Genomic DNA, 21,843 nt, shown 5'->3' with positions numbered 1-21,843 from the left:
GGTGTAAGAGAAATAATTCAACACTTAAGGTGCCTATGTAATTCCCATGAATGATATTGGCTGACGTTCCTCTTTTTTTCCTTTTTAGCTGAACTTTGAAAAGAACCTGTCATGTAAAAAAAATGCTATTGACCTGCGATACGGGGTAAATCCTATAGGTTTAGCTCTACCATCTTTGCAAATACGCTGTAGATATGAGAGGTTATAGAAGTGCTAGATAATTTTCTCATTTTCTCTAGCAAGAGGTACAACTATATAATAAAATTAATAATGCACAATATAGACACAAGTTTGTAGGCACATACTGTATCTTAATTATTCATTCTTGTTCCCACAGGTGTGTAATATCCAACCTCTAGCCATGCAGTTTGTCATTACTAAATATTTGAACAATGGGTTATTCTATAGAGGTCACTGAATTTGAGTGCATTACTATAATAGTATTCCACCATTGTTACATTCCAATTTGTAAAATGTATTTCCTCTCAAATATTCCATGACTACTTTTGAAAAGTATTAGTGAAAAGTGGATGCCTTTAAGAACCTCAGCAACAAGGTGGCAGCTGCATATCACATAAAAGTTGCCAATGCTATGCTGACTCTAATTGGTATTGGTTGTCCTTGTGAAGAAAGCCAAGATGATGTAAGGAGACTTACGGCCCCTACAATCCTCCTCTAGAAGCGTAGAGCCTTCCAAAAAGTCTATTTGCATATCTGCTGACTCAATAACTGCAGACTTCCAAAATTCATCAAGCATTAAAGAGAACCTGTCAGAAGGATTTTGCAAAGTAAAGTACAGACATGGCCATATTGGTACTGATACTCATAAAAACGACACCTGTGGTGAAGAAATTCGTTTAGTGGATTTTGTGTAATCAGGGTTTGAGGTTTTCGTATAATCATAGCTTCACGCATTGGGGCAGGACTGTGGGTAACATCTTCGGTTCTGCCATGGCCACTCCGCTGCCCCTGACGTCTTTATCTGAACTTCGCTCCAGCACCATCCTGACTGTTGTACACAATGATCTCATGGCAGTCTTTAGAAAAATGATGCTGGTGGCAGCGCATGAGCAGATTGACCTCCAGGCGGTCATCAGTAAAATGGTGCTGGTGGCAGTGCAAGTGCTCAATGACGAGTTGAGATCTAAATCTGCGCAAGCCCCTTCACCGGCACCATTTTGCTGAAGACTGCCAAATTAATGTGCTAAAGCACCATCCACGACTGGGATGGCAACAGCACAAAGTTTAAACAAGGAAGACAATAAAAACATAAGGAGCAGTGGAGGGGCATTGGCAGAGATGAGGGCCCTACCCACAGTCCCGCCCCGATGTATGAAGGTATGAATATAGCTATATTACTTAAATCCCTGATTACATAAAAACCACAAAATGGATTTTTTCACTGCAGGTGTCATTTTAATCAGTATCACAGCACCAATATTACCATGTGTGTACTTCACTTAGCAAAATCCTGCTGACAGGTTCCCTTTAACTTCAGCACAAAACTTTGCTCTTGAAGTTTTAAGACTTTGGTTTCTATGGCTAAGTTGCTACATGCAAGCCTTACATCACCAAGAGCAATGTTAAGCATCAGTTGAAGTGGAAACATGTTCTCTTGAGTTATGAATCATGTTTCTCTATATGGTAGTCTGATGAAAGAGTAGTCTATGAACACCTCAAGCACTCAAGAATATCGGTCCATAACCCTGTGATGAAGTATATATGATTGATTTATGAATTCCACACCCACTAAAAACAAATAGAAAAAGTAGTCCCAATTTTTCAGCCTTTTTGGCCTTTCTCAAGGGTTTTCTGTAGGTAGTAGAAATGGCATATGCGGCGTGCACCCTTCAGATGTGGTGGAATGTGTGCTGTATGTAGCTGAAGGACCTTATAAACGCTATAGGATGCGGGAGAGTCGCGTCTTCGGTGTGGTCACGTGAGGTCAGTGTTCGAGTGCAGGTTCATTTATGTAACAAAAGTGAAGATTCTTAGCGCATAAATTCATGTGAGCCCATCTACTGCGACAAGGTGACACTTCTCTGAGCGGTCCTAGCCTCTAATTAATGTCTCTCTTTTGCTATAAAAGTCTACAGTGTAAATGGGCAAACATGCCTCTCCTGGGTTACAAACTTGCACATTAAAGGTTGATGGAAGGGTTTGAGTTTGCTGAATGCCAGGAGAAAGTTATGCTTAGGTCCTTTTTTTCCAGTGAAGGGAATCTTAATATTTCAGCAGACCGACATATTTTGGACAATTGGCCACTTCCGACTTTGTGATAACAGTTTGGCAAAGGCTGACTGTATCTCAGTCCATGAAGCAAAATTTATTAAGGCATGTTTTTGTGAGTTTCGGGTGAAAGAACTTGACTGTTCACAAAGAGCACTGACCTCAGTCTCATCCAACACCTTTGGGATGAACTAGAACAGAAAATGTGAGCCAAGCTCTTTCATCATGTCTGATCTCAAAAATGGCTTTAATATACCCAAAAAAAATCCCACAGACTCCAAAATCTTGTAGAAAGTCTTCCCAGAACGCTGTTATAGCTGCAGATGGAACCAACTCACTATTAGGCTGGTTTCACACGTCCTGATATTTCTGGTACCGGAAAAAACGGTACCAGAGATATCAGCGTCCGTGTGTCCATGTCTGTGGCACACGTGTGGCAAGCGTGTGTCACCCGTGTGCCGCATTAGTACCACACAGAGACATGGACGGCCGCCAGGGAAGAAGCACTACAGTAAGTGCTGTTCCCCGCCGGAAGGGGCTGAAGCCGGCTGTCATTCTGCCCTGCTCCTTCGGCGGCTGTCTGAGAAGGGAGCGGACACCAGGGAGTTTGCGGGTGAATGTGGGTGCCCAGGGCTGGAGGACAGGGCTGGAGTCTGGCACCAGGTGAGAGGGGAGCACACAGTGGCGGATGTCACGAGGGCTCCAGCTGCAGAAGCTCTGAGCCGGGCTCCTCCATCGCTGCTGTGGCACAACGCACAGTGGGGGCTTCCTCTGGGACCCCTGTGAGACAGCAGAAATACCTGCAGGCTTCATGGCACCAGAAGCTGCTTGCCATCTGCCTGACCGCCATAGGATACTCACAGTTAGCAGGACCGGAGGTTTCTGCCCATCAGCTGCTGCTCGCGTATGACATAAACACCTGGCGCTGATGAGGTTAAAATCAGTCCTCCAAAGCCTGAACATGGCACCTCCTCTTCCTGCTCTGTAGCGGGGGCTGGTGAGTATCCTGCTATGGCTGCGCTAGAAGTTCGGAGGTGGTTTTTGTGGCAGTCACTGTGTAGACAGGTCAGTGCTGAGGTGATTAGAATGGAGGTGCTGCAGTGAGGTCCTCAGAAAATCTCCTCTGATGTAGTCACCTCAGCACTGACATGGAGTCCCGCAGACAGGGGGCAGAGCCGGGCGCGGACTCGCTGAGCTCTGTGCCGGGAATTCCTTGAGGAAATCTCCCGGCAGCAGAGCAGGGGAGAATGACAGCCAGCTTCAGCACCTGCCAACGGGGAACAGCGGCTTACAGTAGCGCTTCTTCCCCGACAGCCGTCCATGCACACGGAGGACAATGTGCACTGTTCTCCATGTGCACGTGTGTAGCCCGTTTTGCAGCCCGTGTGTCCGGGTGAAATCGAACATGTCTGCGTGTTCTGCATACGGACACACATTCCGTGAAAACACGCTGACATATACATAGACCCATTCATTTGAATGGGTCTACGTGTGTCAGTGTCTCCGGCATGTGAGAAAACTGTCACCACACGTACCGGAGACACTGACATGTGAAACCGGCCTTAATGCCTGTGGATTTAGAATGGGAGGTCATTAAAGCTCCTATAGGTGCCCCAATACTTTCCTCCACATAGCGTAGGTAAATGTTTTTTTGCAATCATAAACTATTTCCAAGCAAGCCAGTAGCATGTAATTATATGGAAGAATGCAAAAATGTAGACACCATAATCACTGTAAAGGATAACCTCAGATCATGATAAAACTAATTGTTGAAATTACCTTGTGCTGCTTTTAATATACCAGGATTATGCACAAACTAATCATAGAATTACTCAAGGATAGAGTTGAGCGACTTTAGTCGGATCGGGTTTCATGAAACAAAATTCGTTTCAGATGAAACTGGTCCAACTAGGGCAAAAAAAGTCGGAGTTTCGTCTGAAACCCGACCCTATTGCAAGTCAAAGGGGAATAAAAGTCAGCATTGAGTGGATGAATGTCATCCGCCCAATGCCGACTTTTATTTCCCATTGACTTGCATTGGGGTCGGGTTTCGGACGAAACTCCGACTTTTTTTGCCCTAGTCGGACCAGTTTCATCTGAAACGAATTTTGTTTCGTGAAACCTGATCCGACTAAAGTCGCTCAACTCTACTCAAGGATATTTAGCCCTAAAAATAATGAAAATGGCACTTCAAAACCATACCAACAACAAGAAGTCCTACTAATAGTGATCAGTAGACAACATGAAGAGAACCATTAATTTCAAATAAAAGATAGACTTTTATTAATAAATATTAAAAATGTAGGTACAAAGCATATTTACTCTAAACACCCAGTAGAGGGCACCAGAGCACTAACCCTGACTAAGGATTTAAAAGGAAATTACTTGCTTAAAAATAATTTTGTAAACATTCAATGAAAAATATCAATGTAGTAGTTTATAAGAAAAAGGTCCCCCTGGAAGAAGCTAAGGGCGAAATTAATGGTTCTCTTCATGTTGTCTACTGTTCACTCTCGGTAGGACTTCTTGTTGTTGGTACAAACTAATCATAGCACACTGGTAATAAAGATAGAGTAGTCACAGTATGGAGCTTATACAGTTACTAATGTCACAGTAAAGGGCTAATTAATTTAATGAACAAGGATAAGGCACACAGTGATGTCAAAGTACAGAACATATTCACACTGTGCCACAGTGCATGGATAATCTACTAATTGAGCACAGGACTTAAGTGGATATCACAGTAGTGGGATATTATGCATTGTGTTGCCACAATACTTGGATAATGCACAGGAATTATGCACATTAATGTCCACAAATATGTCCTAGTTTGCTATGGAGCTCCATTAATGCTTTTTACATCACGGGTGTGTACGTTATTTTATTACTGCTATGTAATCATATGAATTATTCCATAACCAAGGCATCATTTTGTGCATACAAACTCACGTGACATCATTATTTATTTAGTTTTATTCCTTGTAATGGAGCACAGTCAGTGAATGCCTGGTAGCTCTAAAAATGGCCACCACGGAGAGGCTTTGTTCTAGCCACTCCGTTGTCCTGGCCTTCACCCTTTAACCCATGCACAGGTATCTTGACTTACACAGGGGTCCCAAGGTTAGTGCTGTGTAGCAGGCTGCTGGCTGCTGAGTTAAGCCCCCGTCACACACAGCGATCTCGCTAGCGAGATCGCTGCTGAGTCACAAGTTTTGTGACGCAACAGCAATCTCAACAGCGAGATCGCTGTTTGTGACAGCGATCGGCCCCCCTGCCGGGTATCGCTGATCGCTGTGGAAACCTCTTGACATTTTTTTGGTCGCTGGTCTCCCGCTGGCCAGCACGCATCGCTGCGTGTGACAGGCGGGAGACCAGCGATCAGCGAGCAGGAGCTGGTAACCAAGGTAAACATCGGATTTCAAAGTGCCGAGCGGCACTTAGAAACCCGCTGTTTACCTTGGTTACCAGCTCCCTGCACCAGCGCGCTGGTAACTAAGCTACACAGCGACACACTCGTCATCGTCACTGGTGCTGATCGCTGGTGAAGCTGCCTGTTTGGCAGCTCACCAGCGATCATGTAGCGACACACCAGCAATCCTGACAAGTTGATATTGGTGTTGGGATCGCTGGTGAGTCACTATGTGTGACGGGGCAGGAATAGTCAGATCGCTTGGTCAGAGTCATGTTGGCATACAGGGTACAAAATCAGAAGACAGAAGAATAGTCAATAAATGAACAGAGATTACAACAAGAACCCTATACAAGACTAAACAGAAGCTGAGAAGGAGCAGTAAAAAAGAGGAAAACTATATCTGGCAACTACCAGTAGTAAGCTCAGAGTTTTTGTAGGGCATTGTTCTGTCCAATTGACCAGCGCAGGGAGCTGATTACTCCAGCTGAATAACACACACAGATCCACCCATTCTGCTAGACTAGATGGCACTACAGGTCTCAGCCACCCTAATCTTAGTGGCTGGACAGGCCCTGTGCTGCGCAGAGCTTCTGAATCTGGCATCACCAACATCACCAGCACCATCCACAGAATGAATATGGTAGCACCTGGTGACAGAAGCAGACATTGCCAGAGCAGGTCCCAGATTTCACACTCCTATTCTGTGATATCAAATGTACATGGGGACATTATTGGCAGAGCCTCCATCAGGACTTTACTGCCATAGCTGGCATGTGAGACCCAATGAGCAGAAGCAAGGAGGGGGGCCACGGGCTACATGGACAGGATTTGGTTGATTCAGTAACTCGAACGTATGTTCAGTTAAAATCTATTGCCTTGCAGGACACCACTGAAGACTTAATATTATAAACTTCTGTGAAGCACCTTGGGGTTCAAGGTGTTTACCAGACATCTAGGTAAGTTTCATGAGGGGTCTAGTTTCCAAAATGGTGTCACTTGTGGGCTGTTTCTACTGTTTAGGCACATCAAGGGCTCTCCTAATGCGAAGGTGAAAACAGGCTTTGGGGTTAAAGGAGTTAAAAACGTCAGTAAAAAAATTCTCTCTCCACTCTCAATACTCTATAGCCCCACCTCGCCAAATGCAACAAGCATAATTTAGTATGAAAGAGAATGTATCATACTTTTGAGGAAACCACGCTGACTTGATCAGGGTTGATAGTACCATTTACTTCTGTTATATCAGAGTTTACAAACATGGTGGCTCCATTTGTATTTTTGTACTTTGGTTGTTTTTTGCTCATTTCCTGGTGAGGAGGTTGGTCAATTTCTAAGTGGGTGTGGATATCCTAAAAGGAAAAAAAAACAATACAAGTTGTACAAGTTGAAGTGATGGATTCAAGTCAGCCTGAACAAAAATACTCTAAAGCAATAATATTACCTCTCCATAGATGTTTAAAGCCATTTTCAATATTCTCTCAACGAACATTAGGAGGTAGAAGCCTCCAAAAACAGCCACTGCTTTTTCAACATAATTATCATGTTTAGGATCAAATCCAAATGCCTGCAACAAGATACACAAATGTTAGCCTCAGCCTCTTATTGTACTGGAGTTGCTTTCAAACCAAAACAAAGACAGTCTGTCCCAGTCTACCTTGGCATCCTGTACTAAATGTTACAATGAGTTCTTGTAAGTATTATTTGTACAAATTTTAAAACATGAGATGTCATTTAAAACAAATAAACATCAATGACATCTGCAGTTTCCGTGAAAGGAGGGGAACAAAGATCACAAAAATCAGGCTATAGGTAAAAGATGAAAATATTCAGATAATTAAAATGTAAGTGGCATATACTATGGTGCCTTAAAGGGATATTCTCAAGTTGTCTCTTGAGCAGCTTGGAGCTATGCCATCTCCTCACAATCTCTTTACCTACTGGTTTCTGGCAGAGCAGACACTCTTCCTTGAGTTCTAGTTCTGATGAATAGCAGATCTGTGGTATTATTAGAATTAAAATGCTCAGCACAAGTTCTGCTGTAACACATTCAGCTATCAGTGCTATTTTTTTAGTCTACACTGTTATAACTACATTTACACATAAATATAAAATTGGAACATTACAATATTTACTAGTGAGTGCCAGGCCTCCCAGGCAAAAAAGTCCAATACTTGCCCAAAATTAGACAGAAAGACTAAAATTAAAGCAGCACTCCATAATTTTCCAAGTGAAAGGGTGGTATGGTTTATTCAGACCCACATGTCTGGGCGACGTTTCGGCTCACACTGAGCCTTTCTCAAACCATAAACTTTACCATGCTTTCATTTGGAAAATTATGGAGTGCTGCCTGAATTTTTGTCTTTCTACATTTACACATACTGTACATATGACATGGCATTTGAACAAGCAGACAGTTCAGGACAAGAAGAGTGAGCATGATTAGGAGACCTGATCTAGGAGAACAGAATGCTGCTTCTCAATAGATGAAGGAGAGGAGCAGCTAACTACTGCAAGGAACTCAATGGGCTGGAGAGAGGTGGCTGGGATATTAGGAGTTAACCTCACAGGATTTGGTGGCCGAGCTCCATGGAATCAAACTGTAGACTATTGAAGGTAAAAGCTCCCATTGCAAGAGAGTGACAGTGGATAGAAAAATCCAGTCAATTGCGAACGAGTTTATTTTCATGCCAATTAAAGAAACCTAATAACTTGAGGAAACCCCTTTAACAAAGTCACCAATTTAAGTGCCTTACGGAAATAGGAAAATTTGGAGCTATTTGTGGAACAGAAAAAGTCCTGTTCTTTGAACCCTAAAAGGCCTTTAATAACTGAACTATGCATCGGGACGTCGTGAAGGACTTGGAAATTATCCCTGAAAATATTAATTCAATGCTTTCAATTTTATGTATTACTTCATGGTATAAATTTATGTTTTATCATCATGAAAAAATACACAAATTTTGTCTTTATATTAGTTTTATTATCAAAACATTTTTAACTTTAAAGCACAAGAGTCACTTACCTCTGGAATAAGCTGAAATATAGCATTAGAAAACAAGCTTCCAATGGCCAATCCCACAAAGTAAGTTAATATTTTTGGAAAATAAGGCTTCTTTACCAAAGGGCTAATAATCAGTCCAAGCAGTGATGTCAAGTTTATGATGGTTACTGTGAGAAAGCCAAATCCCCAAACTGTAAAGGAATAGAAAGTCCACAAGTCAATTATATTCCACTGATATAATCAGTTGTTAAAATATTGAATAAACTGTTACGAAGAGTCAACTGACTGATATGGATACTAAGGTATTGACGAAGGAATGTTTTTTCCTTATGAAGGAGAGCTGTAACTAAATTTGGACCGACCAGTGCTAGCATAATCTGGGAGACTTCTACACCTTAGCTTTGCTTTCAACCTATAAAATCGAAAAGAAAAGGATTCTGTTTAATCCAAATAATGTGTTAGTAACAGAATAAACTATCTGACTCTATAAAGGAAGTGTAACATTGTAACAGTAGTAAACACCAGACTACATGGACGTGTCATGTTAAGTGAAAATAAGTAGCCGTAACGGCAAAGAAAAGAAACGTCTGTAGATCCAGTGCTACTCTAACTCTGAAAAGCTGATACTTCAAATTCTTGGAAATTCAAAGATGCATAAAAAGAGGAATGGGCACACTACGCTTAAATGGTCCTGTCTTGGCAAATGCCATTTATTGCACCTGCAAGAAAGTATTGTACCTGAGAGACCTCTGACACATTAAAGGAAGCCAGACACGTCTTGGAACTCGGCTCATTACCATTTCAACTAGCTATGTCTATTCTTTACCTAACACACTCAAGTTCATGGAAGCTTTAGAAAACTTGAGTTGTCATGTAGTGTAATTTAACTTATTTTTCAAAAAAAAATGCGGTAACGTCATGGCATTCCCTATACATAGCAGCATAATAATTGGCTACGTATACAACCAGTTTCATATTGAACCCAGTCTGGTAAACTTTAATCTACTTTTCCAGTCTTTAAATGCATTGTGGTTCTTCAGATCACTTGTCTTATCTCGGAGACTTTTTATGGTATAGTAGAGTTCTGCTGACTTGGCACTCCCATTTTACTGAATCATTTTTTATGTCTCCAGTTATTGTTAACCTTTCAGCATGTATTCTTCTGTACACATGAAGTTGTCATGTCAGGAAGAAACATGGTGTGTCCAATAAAGCATATGCTCCATATTGGCTCTTTGCCAGTACTTATCACTTTGTGATTTTAAGACATTTTTTATGGATGCAATTATCCTTCATAATATACTGTAACAGTGAGAGCAGTAAGTGACTACATGATCTCTTGCACATAAACAATTTGTATTGTTCAAATGCAATGAACGCAAGAGCGTCACACAAAAAATAGTCAATCGGGTTAAGCAGGATGTGCCGAATTTAAGATCATGCCTCAAAAAACTCCGCAAATCTCCAGACATCCGTGCAACAGAAAGTCATCTCTATAGGAATTATGATCTGTTGGATTTGATGGACTCTCAAAGTCTCCACCCCTGGCACCATCCCATTCCTTCACTTTCGGAAAGATTTTGTAAGAGTGTCAATTTCTGAAAGCATTATTTAAATGGCAGGATCACTTGACGCAATATTTCTGGCAGCAATGGCCCCTTTTCACTCTGCCATGAGATCACCAAGTGCTGATGGTTTGCTTTCATAACCGTGGGCCTACTGAAGACCCCATCGCTGTTACCTTTGAATTCTCATGATGCCCAGCTATAGGCTAGACTTAATAAGAGATCGTCATTTCTAATATATACTACAACACTCTAGGATAGTATCACGTACAACTGATCAAAAGTCACTCCCCTATTCTCTATTCAAAAATTAAGAAATAAAAATCTATATATTTAGCATGGCCCCATTTGCAAAAGTCCGATCTATGAAAATAAAGAATGAATTAACCCATAAGCTATATACAGAAAAGAGAAAAAAATAGAAATGCCAGAATTTTCATTTTTTGCCACCTCAACTTCCCCAAAAAATGCAACAAAAAGCAATCAAATCGTATGTACTCCAAAATAATATTAATAAAAACATCAGCTCTTCGTGCTAAAAACAAGCCCTCACAAGTCCAGCGATGAAGAAATAAAGAAGTTATGGACATGAATGGTTTAGCCATAATCCTACTTAACACAGGAATGAATTTTACCAAGTCATTTTTACAGCAGGACGAGCTCTGTAAAAACTAACCCTCACCTACCTCCCCCCCAAAAAAAAGAAAATGGTACAGTTGCATTTTATTTAACCATTTCCGTATCATTAAAAAATACAACTCATCTCTGAGAAAAAAAGTCTTCATATGGCTATGACTGCAGTGCAAGCAAAAAAACAACCAAAAAAACTTTATATTCTTGGATGAAGGGAAGGGAGAAACAAAAGCAGAACATTGAAAAGAGTTTAAAGGGCACATCAGCTGCTATAATTTATCATCCACCAACTAAATAAATGATAAATGATACAATGGTGGAAATTGATGTGAGGGTCTGAACAGTTACATGCAGCACTTATATTTGCTTTGTTAGTAAATTGGTAGTTTTGGAATTAAATGGCACCAAGGAATCTTTCTTCTGTTGTATTTAGAAGTTTGCAAAGCATATAAGATATGCAACCTTCTACAGCTTAAAATACGAGAAGACGAGTTCTTCCATCTTGCGCACTTGCAGCATATTGATAGGATTTGGCAGAAATGTATGATATCTGTAGGCTGGGTCCCACTTCCATAGTGTTACTTGGGCCAGGCGGACAGCTGTCCCAGGTGCCACAGTCTAGGGGGGCACAAAATATCATTTCTGGCTCTTCCCCACACCAGGACACACTGTGAAGTGATCAGCACCTGTAAGCGCACAGAGTGAGTGTCTTCCTCAAGCTGCTTACGATTGCAGCAGGTAAAATGAATTTACCAATGCCTACTGCGCTCTACATAGGCAGCAACCAAAATGACAAAGCTCAGTTTACTGAAGTGCCCTTTGTCATGTGAAAGCTAAATCATCTTCATTACTGCACTCCCCATTAGCAGTGATGGACATGATAAAAGATTAGCATGTAATGAATGAAGACTGTATTGAACCAAGTGCTGTGCACATGATTGGTTCAATATTGTAGTATTCATTCATTACTAAAAGCTGCTCTTATATTTTTCCACTTTTTCACCCTAACTATGATTAGGGATTGGTTTAGGTTTAGGGTCAGGCTTAAATCTAGGGATAGACTTAGGGGTATGGTTACCGAGGAGTTAGGTTAGTGCTAAGGTTAGGCTTATAGTTAGACTTAGGAATACGGTTAGGGAGGAGTTAGGTTAGTGCAAAGGTTAGGCTTAGAGTTAGACCTTAGTGATAGGGTTAGGGAGGAGTTAGGTTAGTGCTAAGGTTAGGCTTAGAGTTAGAATTAGGGATAGGGTTAGGGAGGAGTTAGGTTAGTTCTAAGGTTAGGCTTAAGGTACTGTCACACTAAGCGATATCACTACCAATATCGCTATAACTTGTGACATTATAGCGATAATGCTAGCGATATCGCTGTGTCTGATACTTACCAACGACCCGCTCCTCCGCTGGTTATTGCTGATCGCGCGAGAACGTCCTGGACCGTTTCTCATCGTCAGCTTCGTGCGGCGCTTCCTCTGGAAAGATGAGCGACAAGCATGGAGCCGGGCGGGAGGACGTCAGGATCGCCTAGTGTGACAGGTAAGTAGCGACCCCTGACCCCAGTGATGTCGCTGGTGAGATCTGCCTGTGTGGCAGCTCACTAGCGACCACTTAGCGATGTACTAGCGATCCTGACCACGTCATATCGCTGGTCGGGATCGCTGGTACATCGCTAAGTGTGACAGTACCTTTACAGTTAGACTTAGGGATAGGGTTAGGGTGATAAAGCTATTAGTTAACTAAAATAATGTAATAAAAAAGCCAAGAAACAACAATATATAACTTTTTTCAATTTTAGGAAAAAATGTAAAAAACTAGGAGGTCAAAGTGTAAACTATAATTACACCAGTAATTTCCTCAAATTACAGTCTGTGTGCTTAGGAAATAATTGAATTATAGAAGGAACTCCCGAAGCACTAGAGGTTCATGGTCTTGAGGGTTCATGTTTGGGTTGTCAACCTTACCGCGGGTGCTGACAACCCAAACTAGGCCACTGCTGGGACCTACAGTATATGTATCTAGGGAACTGAGCCCAGGTGCTTGCCCCCATAGAATGCAGAGACAAATATCTATAAGACGTGTATGCCATATCCTATTGATATGCCAAAAATGTTCCAGATGGGATTACCACATTAATATAAAAAATACTCATGATAAAATATTTTGGGGACTGTAAATATAGTAAATTAAAAAACAACTATTTTTGTAAACTTCTAGAAGTATAGGTGCGAAGTGTAGGGAGGATTTAGTTCGCATTTCAATAACACATTTTGCACTTGAGGACATAAGTGAATTCTACCTTGTGCAGGGGTGGGCCTTTCACTTGGTTCTTCTTCGTATGCACATGGGTGAGTGAACATTAGATATAAAAGAGCAGGGCAGGCTTCTTTGAAGTTTACTTCAGAAATTTGGTTTCCATAATGAGCAAATATTTCTTCACTGGTATAACACTGAAAGAGAAAAAAGATTATTATTATATGAAAACCTAGTGAATAGCTTCAGTATCTCTTCTGACTCTGAGTATCTAGAATCATAGAATGGTAGAGTTGGAAGGGACCTCAAGGGTCATTGTTGTCAACCCCCTGCTCAACGCAGGATTCATTAAGTATTCTGATAGTCTTTTGATTTTCCTTCTTGATCAATTCTTTTTCTTGTTCCTTGACCCCCACAAAGACCACCAGTGATGAACTGTAACAGATGAGTGTTCCTCTCTCTTTTATAGTTCCACCCCAGTAAAAATCAGGCAGTAGCTACCATAAAGTGCTCTGTAAACCGGGTAACAAAGCAGATCATTTTCAGAGTGTATAAATGTATAGTGAAATACAGATAAGCCCTTTTGTTTCTTTCTATGTAATTGATATTTCTTGCTACCAATGCATATTTCTTCACACTACATGATCATATGCAGTGTCGGACTGGGGTGCCAAGGGCACACCAGTAACATTGACTTTGAGGGGCCCACTTTTCACCTGTGTACAAATATTACACTACCCTCATTCACAAATTTACCTCTATCTCTATATAATAATAAGCTAGCTAGTTTGGTTAATGAATAATGAGATGCTGCTTTTTTTCTGTACAGAGTAAATCAAGTGAATTATGCCATGTATCATCCATATAGTGGGGTTGGGGGCCCAGATCTGCACAGGGGCCCACCGGGAGATTCCCCTGTTACCCTGTGGGCCAGTCTGAGCCTGATTGTATGCATTTTACTATATGTTCATCATAACTGTTATCATAATATTTTTAGAGGAGAGTTTCATGAATGTTGGATTCTCCTGGAATATAGAATGGCACATGAAGTCTAGTAAGGCTTCAAATGCATTATGTCAATTTAAGGCAGATTTCAAAAGAAAACATATTGAAATGAGTAAATTCTGTTTTGGATGAGATAGCAGGCTGTAATTTACCACTTACTGGCAGCAGATTACTAGAAGGGAGTGACATTAGAAAGTGTGAAAAGTGATGACTGGGACCATTTTGAAGATAACAATTGTTTCACTGTGTCTGTGATCAGAGTTAAAGAGATAAGAAGTGCATTTCATTGACCTTTTTCCTTTTAACAAACAAGCCTTTCACTTCACAGAAAATGCGAATATTTGTAGACAGCATTGTCCTGTTAGTAGAAGCTGCAATACGAAACATCAGAGCAGAAATTGGGACGGTTCTAAAAGGTTTTCTGAACAGTTAAATAAATAGAAGTCATTGAATTGTCCTACTACATCACATTGCAAAAACTTTTATTGAAAAAAATAGTTCTTAATGACAATATGTATATTTGGGGTAGTTTTCTTCCCACGGAATAAATTTGGAACTAAACATTTCCAGTTCCAATGCTGTATTACACTGAGGACACCATTAATCCAGACCATATCCCCAACTCGATTTGCTGAAATTGAGCCCCAGACTTAGGACCCCGTCACACACAGTGAGCTCGCTAGCAAGATCGCTGATTTTGTGACGTATCAGTGATCTCTCCAGCGATATCGCTGTGTGTGACATCCATCAGCGACTGGCCCCCCTGCTGGGTATCGCTGATCGTGCAGGATCGTCCTGGGCCATTTTTTGATCATTGGCCTCCCGCTGGCCAGCGCGCATCGCTGCTTGTGGCAGCGAGAGACCAGCGATCAGCGACGGTGGACGCTGGTTTCCAATGTAATCATCGGGTAAGTAAGAGCTGCACGGCTCATGTATACCCGCTGTTTACCCTAGATACCAGCACGCTGGTATCTAGGGTAAACAGCGGGTATCCAAGTGCCGCGCGGCTCTTAGATACCCGCTGTTTACATTGGAAACCAGCTTGCTCACTGGTCCTGATCGCTGGAGGGGCTGTCTATGTGACAGCTCACCAGCGATCAGCCTAACGATGTCCCAGCGATCCCATCCATGTCGGATCATTGGTGGGATCGCTGGGACATCGTTATGTGTAACGGGGCCTTTACAGTGAACCTCCACAATGCTTCATTGTTGTCTGCAGAGCCTCACTATTGTAGCATTTGCTAGCCCTTCAGCAAACAAACTTCTGTTACAGACAAATATTTCGCATCAGTCAAGAGCACCTCTTGCCATTCTTCTGCACCCCAGCTTGTATGTTTTTGCACACAGTTGAATTGCTTGTTTCTATGTCAAAGCTATGGCTTTTTGGTCTCAAGTCTTCAATAAAGACCACTTCTGGCCAGACTTCTTAGCACAGGAAATGGGCACACAAGGGTCCCATTGGTTGCTGCCAGTTCTGAGCTGAAGTTGCTGCTGGACATCTTCGGATTTGAATGTAAGCATGATGCGTCTTTCATCTGCTGCTGTTTTGTTGGCTATCTAGTGCATCTACAGTACACAACATTCCCCATGTCTTTGTACTTCTTCAAAACAACTTCAGCTGCATATCTTGAAACCCCAGTTTGCTTTGAAATCTTTACCTGGGAGAGACTTGGCTCATGCAGCATAACTATCTTGCTGCTGTGCTCAGTCTTGATATGGTGTATGTCATGTGACATGATATTGTCTTCCACAGCCTCACCTTTGTAAAGGCCCCGCTACACATAACGATGTCCCAGTGATCCCGCCAACGATCCGACATGATGGGATCGCTGGGACATCGTTAGGCTCATCGCTGGTGAGCTGTCACAAGACAGCCCCTCCAGCGATCAGGACCAGCGACGCTGGTTTCTAATATAAACATCGGGCATCTAGGAGCTGCGGCTCCTGGATACCCGATGTTTACCTTGGAAACCGGCGTACACGAGTGACTCCTGGATACCCGCTGTTTACCTTGGAAACCAGCGTGTACGCCAGTTTCCAAGGTAAACAGCGGGTATCCAGGAGCCGCGGCTCCTGGATACCCGATGTTTACATTAGAAACCAGCGTCCAGAGTCACTGTTCACTGGTCTCTCGCTGCCACTTGCAGCGATGCGCGCTGGCCAGTGGGAGACCAGCGATCGAAAAACGGCCCAGGCCGATGCTGCATGATCAGCGATAACCAGCAGGGGGGCCGGTCGCTGATCCCCGTCACATAAAGTGATCTCGCTGGCGAGATCGCTGTGGCATCACAAAATCAGCGATCTCGCTAGCGAGATCGCTGTGTGTGACGGGGCCTTAAAGGGAATCTGTCACCCCTTTTTTGAGATATCATATAATGATATCATTCAATTGTGTGTCACATAAGGATTCTCTAAGTACTTTTGCTTCCCCCTGACCCCGCTCCTTTCACACATAAATACCTTTTTTATATCGGTTCAGATGTATGTACACTGCCGCTGTCCGGTCCACTGGGTGGGGCTTATTCAACTGCTCCCCCCTCCCTGTCTTGCTCTACCCATTTCTTCTTTTGTAGAGCAAGACAGGGAGGGGGGAGCCATTGACTAAGCCCCGCCCAGCGGACCGGACAGCGGCAGTTTACATATATCTGAACCGATATAAAAAAGGTATTTATGCATGAAAGGTGCGGGGTCAGGGGGAAGCAAAAGTACTAAGAGAATCCTTATGTGACACACAATTGAATGATATCATTATTTGATATCTCAAAAAAGGGGTGACAGATTCCCTTTAAGAGTTTGGCAGTTCCTCACCAAGTTTTAAAGGGAAACTGAGCAGGATTTCCCCATATAAACTAAATCAAACACATTTACTTGCCTTGAACAGCATTCCATCAACCTGTTCATACATACCCAGCTCCCTCGCATATATAAGAAAATACATTTCACAATCTTCCAGGGCCATATGCTAATTGGCTCAATCAGGTCCGAAGGATGTCGCTGGTGTGTGCTCAGAAACTTTTCTGTCCTTGCAATCACAGGCTCTCCTACCTTGATTGACGTGTTTGATGTCTGCTATGCTACCCACAGCATTTTTTGTACCTTCACAACTCTTTTTCTCAACTATGCATGTGCTAGAGTTGAAGAGATTGTGGACAACATAAGAAACGTCATCCACCTCAATCAAGGCAGGAGGATGGAGAATGCAGGGATAGTGAAGTTGCAAAGCACAGACCAGTGACACCCATTGGACCAGACTACAGCAATTAGCGTATGACTTGGGAGAATCATAAAAGATATTTTCTTAGATATGTGGAGAAGTGGGGCACTTATGAACAGGTTGCTGGAGTGCGCTTCAAGATGACTTAAATGTGGAGGATTAAGTTTATAGAGGGGAAATCAAGTGATAGGTTCCCTTTAAATCTGTTATTTTTTTCATTTAAAACCTGTATTTCAACCTAGAGATGAAGATGATGATCACTATCACCCATCTGGTTTAATTGGCTACTCATACTCCTGATTAAAATCCTACAAAATCTTTGACTTTGTGCAAGTGTAACTGGAAGGGTGGTCCCACCAAACATTAATTTGATTTAGATTTCTTTTTTGTTCATTAGCTTTGTATTTTGTTAAATGATGTACAGTAATGTATCTCTATGCCTGCCTGCCCTGTATCATACCTCTACAAAATATTCTGTTATTCTTGTAATTTTCTTTTTTTCTTAAGAGTGCATTATCCCCACAAGGATGCCCTAGTGATGGCGCGTTGTATTTGACAAGTATTTGGCTTTTTAGTAGTACCACAGTTAGAGAAGACACAACACAGTGCCCTGTAATTGAGAAACCTCTTGAACCAGAACTTTCATATTTCAAAGTGGGAACCTCTGTGTGAGATATTACTTTAGCTTTATTAGTTTTGTTCTATTGATGAAAAATGGTTGTTTTATTTGTAAATTAAAGCACCACTCCAGCGTTTTTTTTTAACTTCACTGCTGGAGTGGTGCTTAAAATCCAGGTCACTAATCAATGTAAGTCTATGAGAGCCTTATTCTGGCCTTGTTCTGGGGCTCATAGACTTGCATTGAAAGCTTGTGACGTAGCTTCTGAGTTCCGGCCACTCAGAAGCTGAGCTCACAAGATGGCGCCACGAAAGTGCCAAAAATGGGTGAAGACAACAGATGGTGAGTATATGACCGGGAGTATGGGACTTATGCTTAAAGCACCACTCCGGCACTGAAACTAAAATATTGGCGTTGTGCTTTAAATCAGTTTTGTGTCTGAGTGCAGATCATTTTTCATGGAACCATTGAAAATGACCTAGAGTAAGCTTATCCAAGAATTGGTCCAAAGTAGTTCATGCTGTGATTTTCTTTACACTGTTGATGCCCTGTTTGGAAAATTGCACAAGTTCAAAAGCCTTTGGCTATAAAAGTGTCAACCAATGTTATGAATTAGGAATGCGCAGTTTAAAGCATCTCGGCTTCCAAATTGCTGGGGGCAGTGCACTGCTGTTTGAAATGACAGTCCAAATCAGAAGAATCTTTGTGTTGCTGGCCCAAACTATATGCTTTCTGATGCTGCTATGTGCAGCTGCTTTGGCAGCATTGGAGGAGCACAGTAGCTCTGAAGTTTGGCGAGTTCAGGAGCTAAGAGTGAGCATCAATGATACTGGCCAGCTTCATGTGGAAAGTCGTTAGTAACTCTCTGCATGTTTGGCCACTGTGACTAGACTGGGGTGGCCAATCTGCAAGACAACATGCTATTCACACTAAAATAAAAAAATAACTAATTATTAGGGGAGGGAGGATGAATTTCAATAAACCGTAAATTGGAAAGTTGCTTGTTTTCGCAAGCACTGTTCAGTTATGCTCATCCATGAAGAACGAAATATACCTTTAACCTCTTCACTACATGTGCATGTCGGGTCTCCCCCTTTGATGTGGGCTTCGGCTCTGAGCCCACATCTTTTACGGCTTATGTCAGCTGTTATTTTTTTACTATGAGCCAACAGAGGCAACAATCTGTCTGTTCTATCCAGCATGAGCTCAGAGAAATCACTGACCGCTCCTACCAGCAATTCTACTGCTCCACGTCAACAGAGAAGCTCTTCTGCTTCCGGACTGCTGATGTCATGCTGACTGACAGCCGGCTGTCCACGGTGAATCAGTATGACGTTGCTAGTCACGCCCCATTGACAGAACTAAGTGAAAGAGATGCCATTGCTCTGTTGACATAACCATCTCTCCATCTCTACACAGATACTGTATGTACTGTGTATGTATATATATGTATATATAAATACAGTATATACACACAAAAAAAGAAACGAAGACAGCGCTGCTTAAGGTTAGAACGCATAACATAAAGTGCATATGCACATAATATCTAACTGGCATTTCTGGATCGCTCCCATGAAGCCAGAAAAAGCAAGTGCAGATGAAGGCCAAGCAGGTCTGAATGCAGACATATCAGGTTTAGCCTCCACACATTGCCTGACCAGCAAACATAGATGAAGGGCAATGCAGGTTCAGACACAGGTGCACAATTAAATAAAGCTTGGGGCAGGGCGGGGCTGCTGTGTGTGTGCACAGCAGCCTAGATCCATCACAGTGAACACAGAAAAAATGGCGAACATAACCCAGCGCGCACGGCAAAAGTGGTGGTCAGCCACAAACCAACATGCAAAAAAAGAAACGAAGCCAGCGCTGCTTAAGGTTAGAATGCATAACATAAAGTGCATATGCACATAATATCTAACTGTATTCAAAATGAGATATTTGGCAAAAAAATTGATCAATTCAATTGAGCCACCCCGCCGCGCCAAGGCAGTCTCATGTGGGGGGTCCTACTCTACTCTGACTCAATTGAATTGATCAATTTTTTTGCCAAATATCTCATTTTGAATACAGTTAGATATTATGTGCATATGCACTTTATGTTATGCGTTCTAACCTTAAGCAGCGCTGGCTTCTTTTCTTTTTTTAGTATATACACACAGTACGATAAATATAGATAAGACAGAGTTACAGTCACAAACATACCTGTGTACTACATATATAACCCAGGTTTGTTTGTATATTGTGACGTAGCGATCACTAGTGAGTTGGGTTGTACTCACTCGGCAGCGATATTCAGGCACACAGGAACGATCTTTTACTTAAAACAGTCTATGTGGTTTATTTTCTCCATAAATCATCGAAACATGAACAAAAAGGGCAAACAGTCTTACATCAGACAGACAAATCTTCAATGTCCATAGTAATGCTTCGCTCTCTCAGACCTGTGGACACACAGGCTGTGCCATGTCCAGCATGCAAGCTTTATAGCCTAAACACAGTCTCCTACTGACCCCGGTCAGCATACCACGGACTCCTGTCCGTTACCAGTTGGTGATGGCCACACAGGTTCCCGGATGCCTCTTATCCACAGAGGTATCCAATAAACACTCCTTCCTGACCCCGATCAGTGTTACTCACGGTTGTCAGACCGTCCACCCCGGATGTATCTCACAGACCTCCTTCCTCTGGCTCAGACTAGCCAGCACTGCAACATGTGCCAAGCACACAGGCTCCATTAGGTAGCCTGAAACCACACCCACAGGTGAGGTATGGATTACATGGGCTGGTCACATGGTCATGACCTCACTGCAGGTCCTCAAACACCTGCAGGTCCTGAAGGAAAACAGGGGTACAGTCAGCACCCTCACTCAGAGGTGAGGCATATGGGTAGCCAGATGCTCCAATCTCTCATAGCTACTGGCAAATTGGACCCAGGTGCACTAAATGACATCTTTAGTGCTCATGTGCACTAGAGACAAAATACTACGGGTTGCATCGCAGGGAGCATCCATCCCTGTGTCATATACCTCCCATTAACCACACGACCATCAGTCACACCACAATATGTATCTCTCTAGAGAGAGTGAGAGCTATATAAACACAAAAATATCTGTGTAATATGTAGTACTATACAGTATACATTACACAGGTATGTTTGTATCTCTCTTTATGACAAATACATACTGTATATATATATATATATATATATATATAGCAAGAGAGAGTTGGCTACATATACAAGTATACATGTATGTTATAGATGGAGAGGCTCCATATGTCTGGGTTGCCAGCTGTCCAGAAATTCCAAGACAGACCGTAAAAATAAGGCATTTTTTTGCACTGTCAGTGAAAAAAAAATTAAGGTGTCTATGATTTCTTTGAAGCTGAACAAACTTGTATAGATTATTTTGACTGTAATTAGCTTCGTTTCACAGTTCACAGGGATTGTAGCTGATGTCTACTGTACAGTAACGTAGCTGCCGGGGCGTTCTGATGGACCCACCCAGAGCTATGCTACTGTTAACTGTATGGGTGTGAGACTCGATCTCCCTGCACTGCCACCCGACTGTCATCGCAAGTTCAACTGCATCAACTGGATGCCGATACAGTGAAAGCATTGATGAGACAGGGAGCGTCACACTTCCTTTCCCATCATTCCTCCTCTGCTTCAATGACGCAGATGCTGACAGCGGGTGCCAAGTGATGACGTCGTTGAGCCCACTGTCAGTGTCTGCATCTTGAGATGTGCGGGTGCTCAGAGCAGCGGGGAAACGAGGAGGAGAGATGAGTACTTATTATTTTTTATGGGGGTGCATTAAACTGTATAGAGGCCTTTAGGGAGTGCATTACACTATAGAGGCTTATGGGGTGGGTATTATACTATATAGCGTCTGTCTATAAAGAGTGCATTTTAGCATATAG

At 42.3% G+C, this 21,843-nt stretch overlaps 1 protein-coding gene across 1 annotated transcript in view; it reads right to left on the bottom strand.

Annotated features, from left to right (window-relative positions):
- SLC39A8 (solute carrier family 39 member 8) overlaps positions 1-21,843 on the bottom strand; it is a 61,111-nt gene that overhangs the window by 12,277 nt on the left and 26,991 nt on the right. The window contains exons 2-5 of the mRNA XM_073589256.1: positions 13,131-13,281; positions 8,661-8,830; positions 7,080-7,202; positions 6,823-6,987 (exon numbers count right to left, since the gene is read on the bottom strand). Coding sequence (XP_073445357.1) covers positions 6,823-6,987; positions 7,080-7,202; positions 8,661-8,830; positions 13,131-13,281 — 609 coding nt within the window. The remainder of the gene's footprint in view (positions 1-6,822; positions 6,988-7,079; positions 7,203-8,660; positions 8,831-13,130; positions 13,282-21,843) is intronic.

This window comes from Dendrobates tinctorius, unplaced genomic scaffold (assembly GCF_039654945.1).
Source record: "Dendrobates tinctorius isolate UK_male_01 unplaced genomic scaffold, ASM3965494v1 ptg000011l, whole genome shotgun sequence".
NCBI classification, from domain to species: domain Eukaryota; kingdom Metazoa; phylum Chordata; class Amphibia; order Anura; family Dendrobatidae; genus Dendrobates; species Dendrobates tinctorius.
Note: the sequence above shows the minus strand (reverse complement) of the source record. Positions and strands in the feature narration are given on the sequence as shown.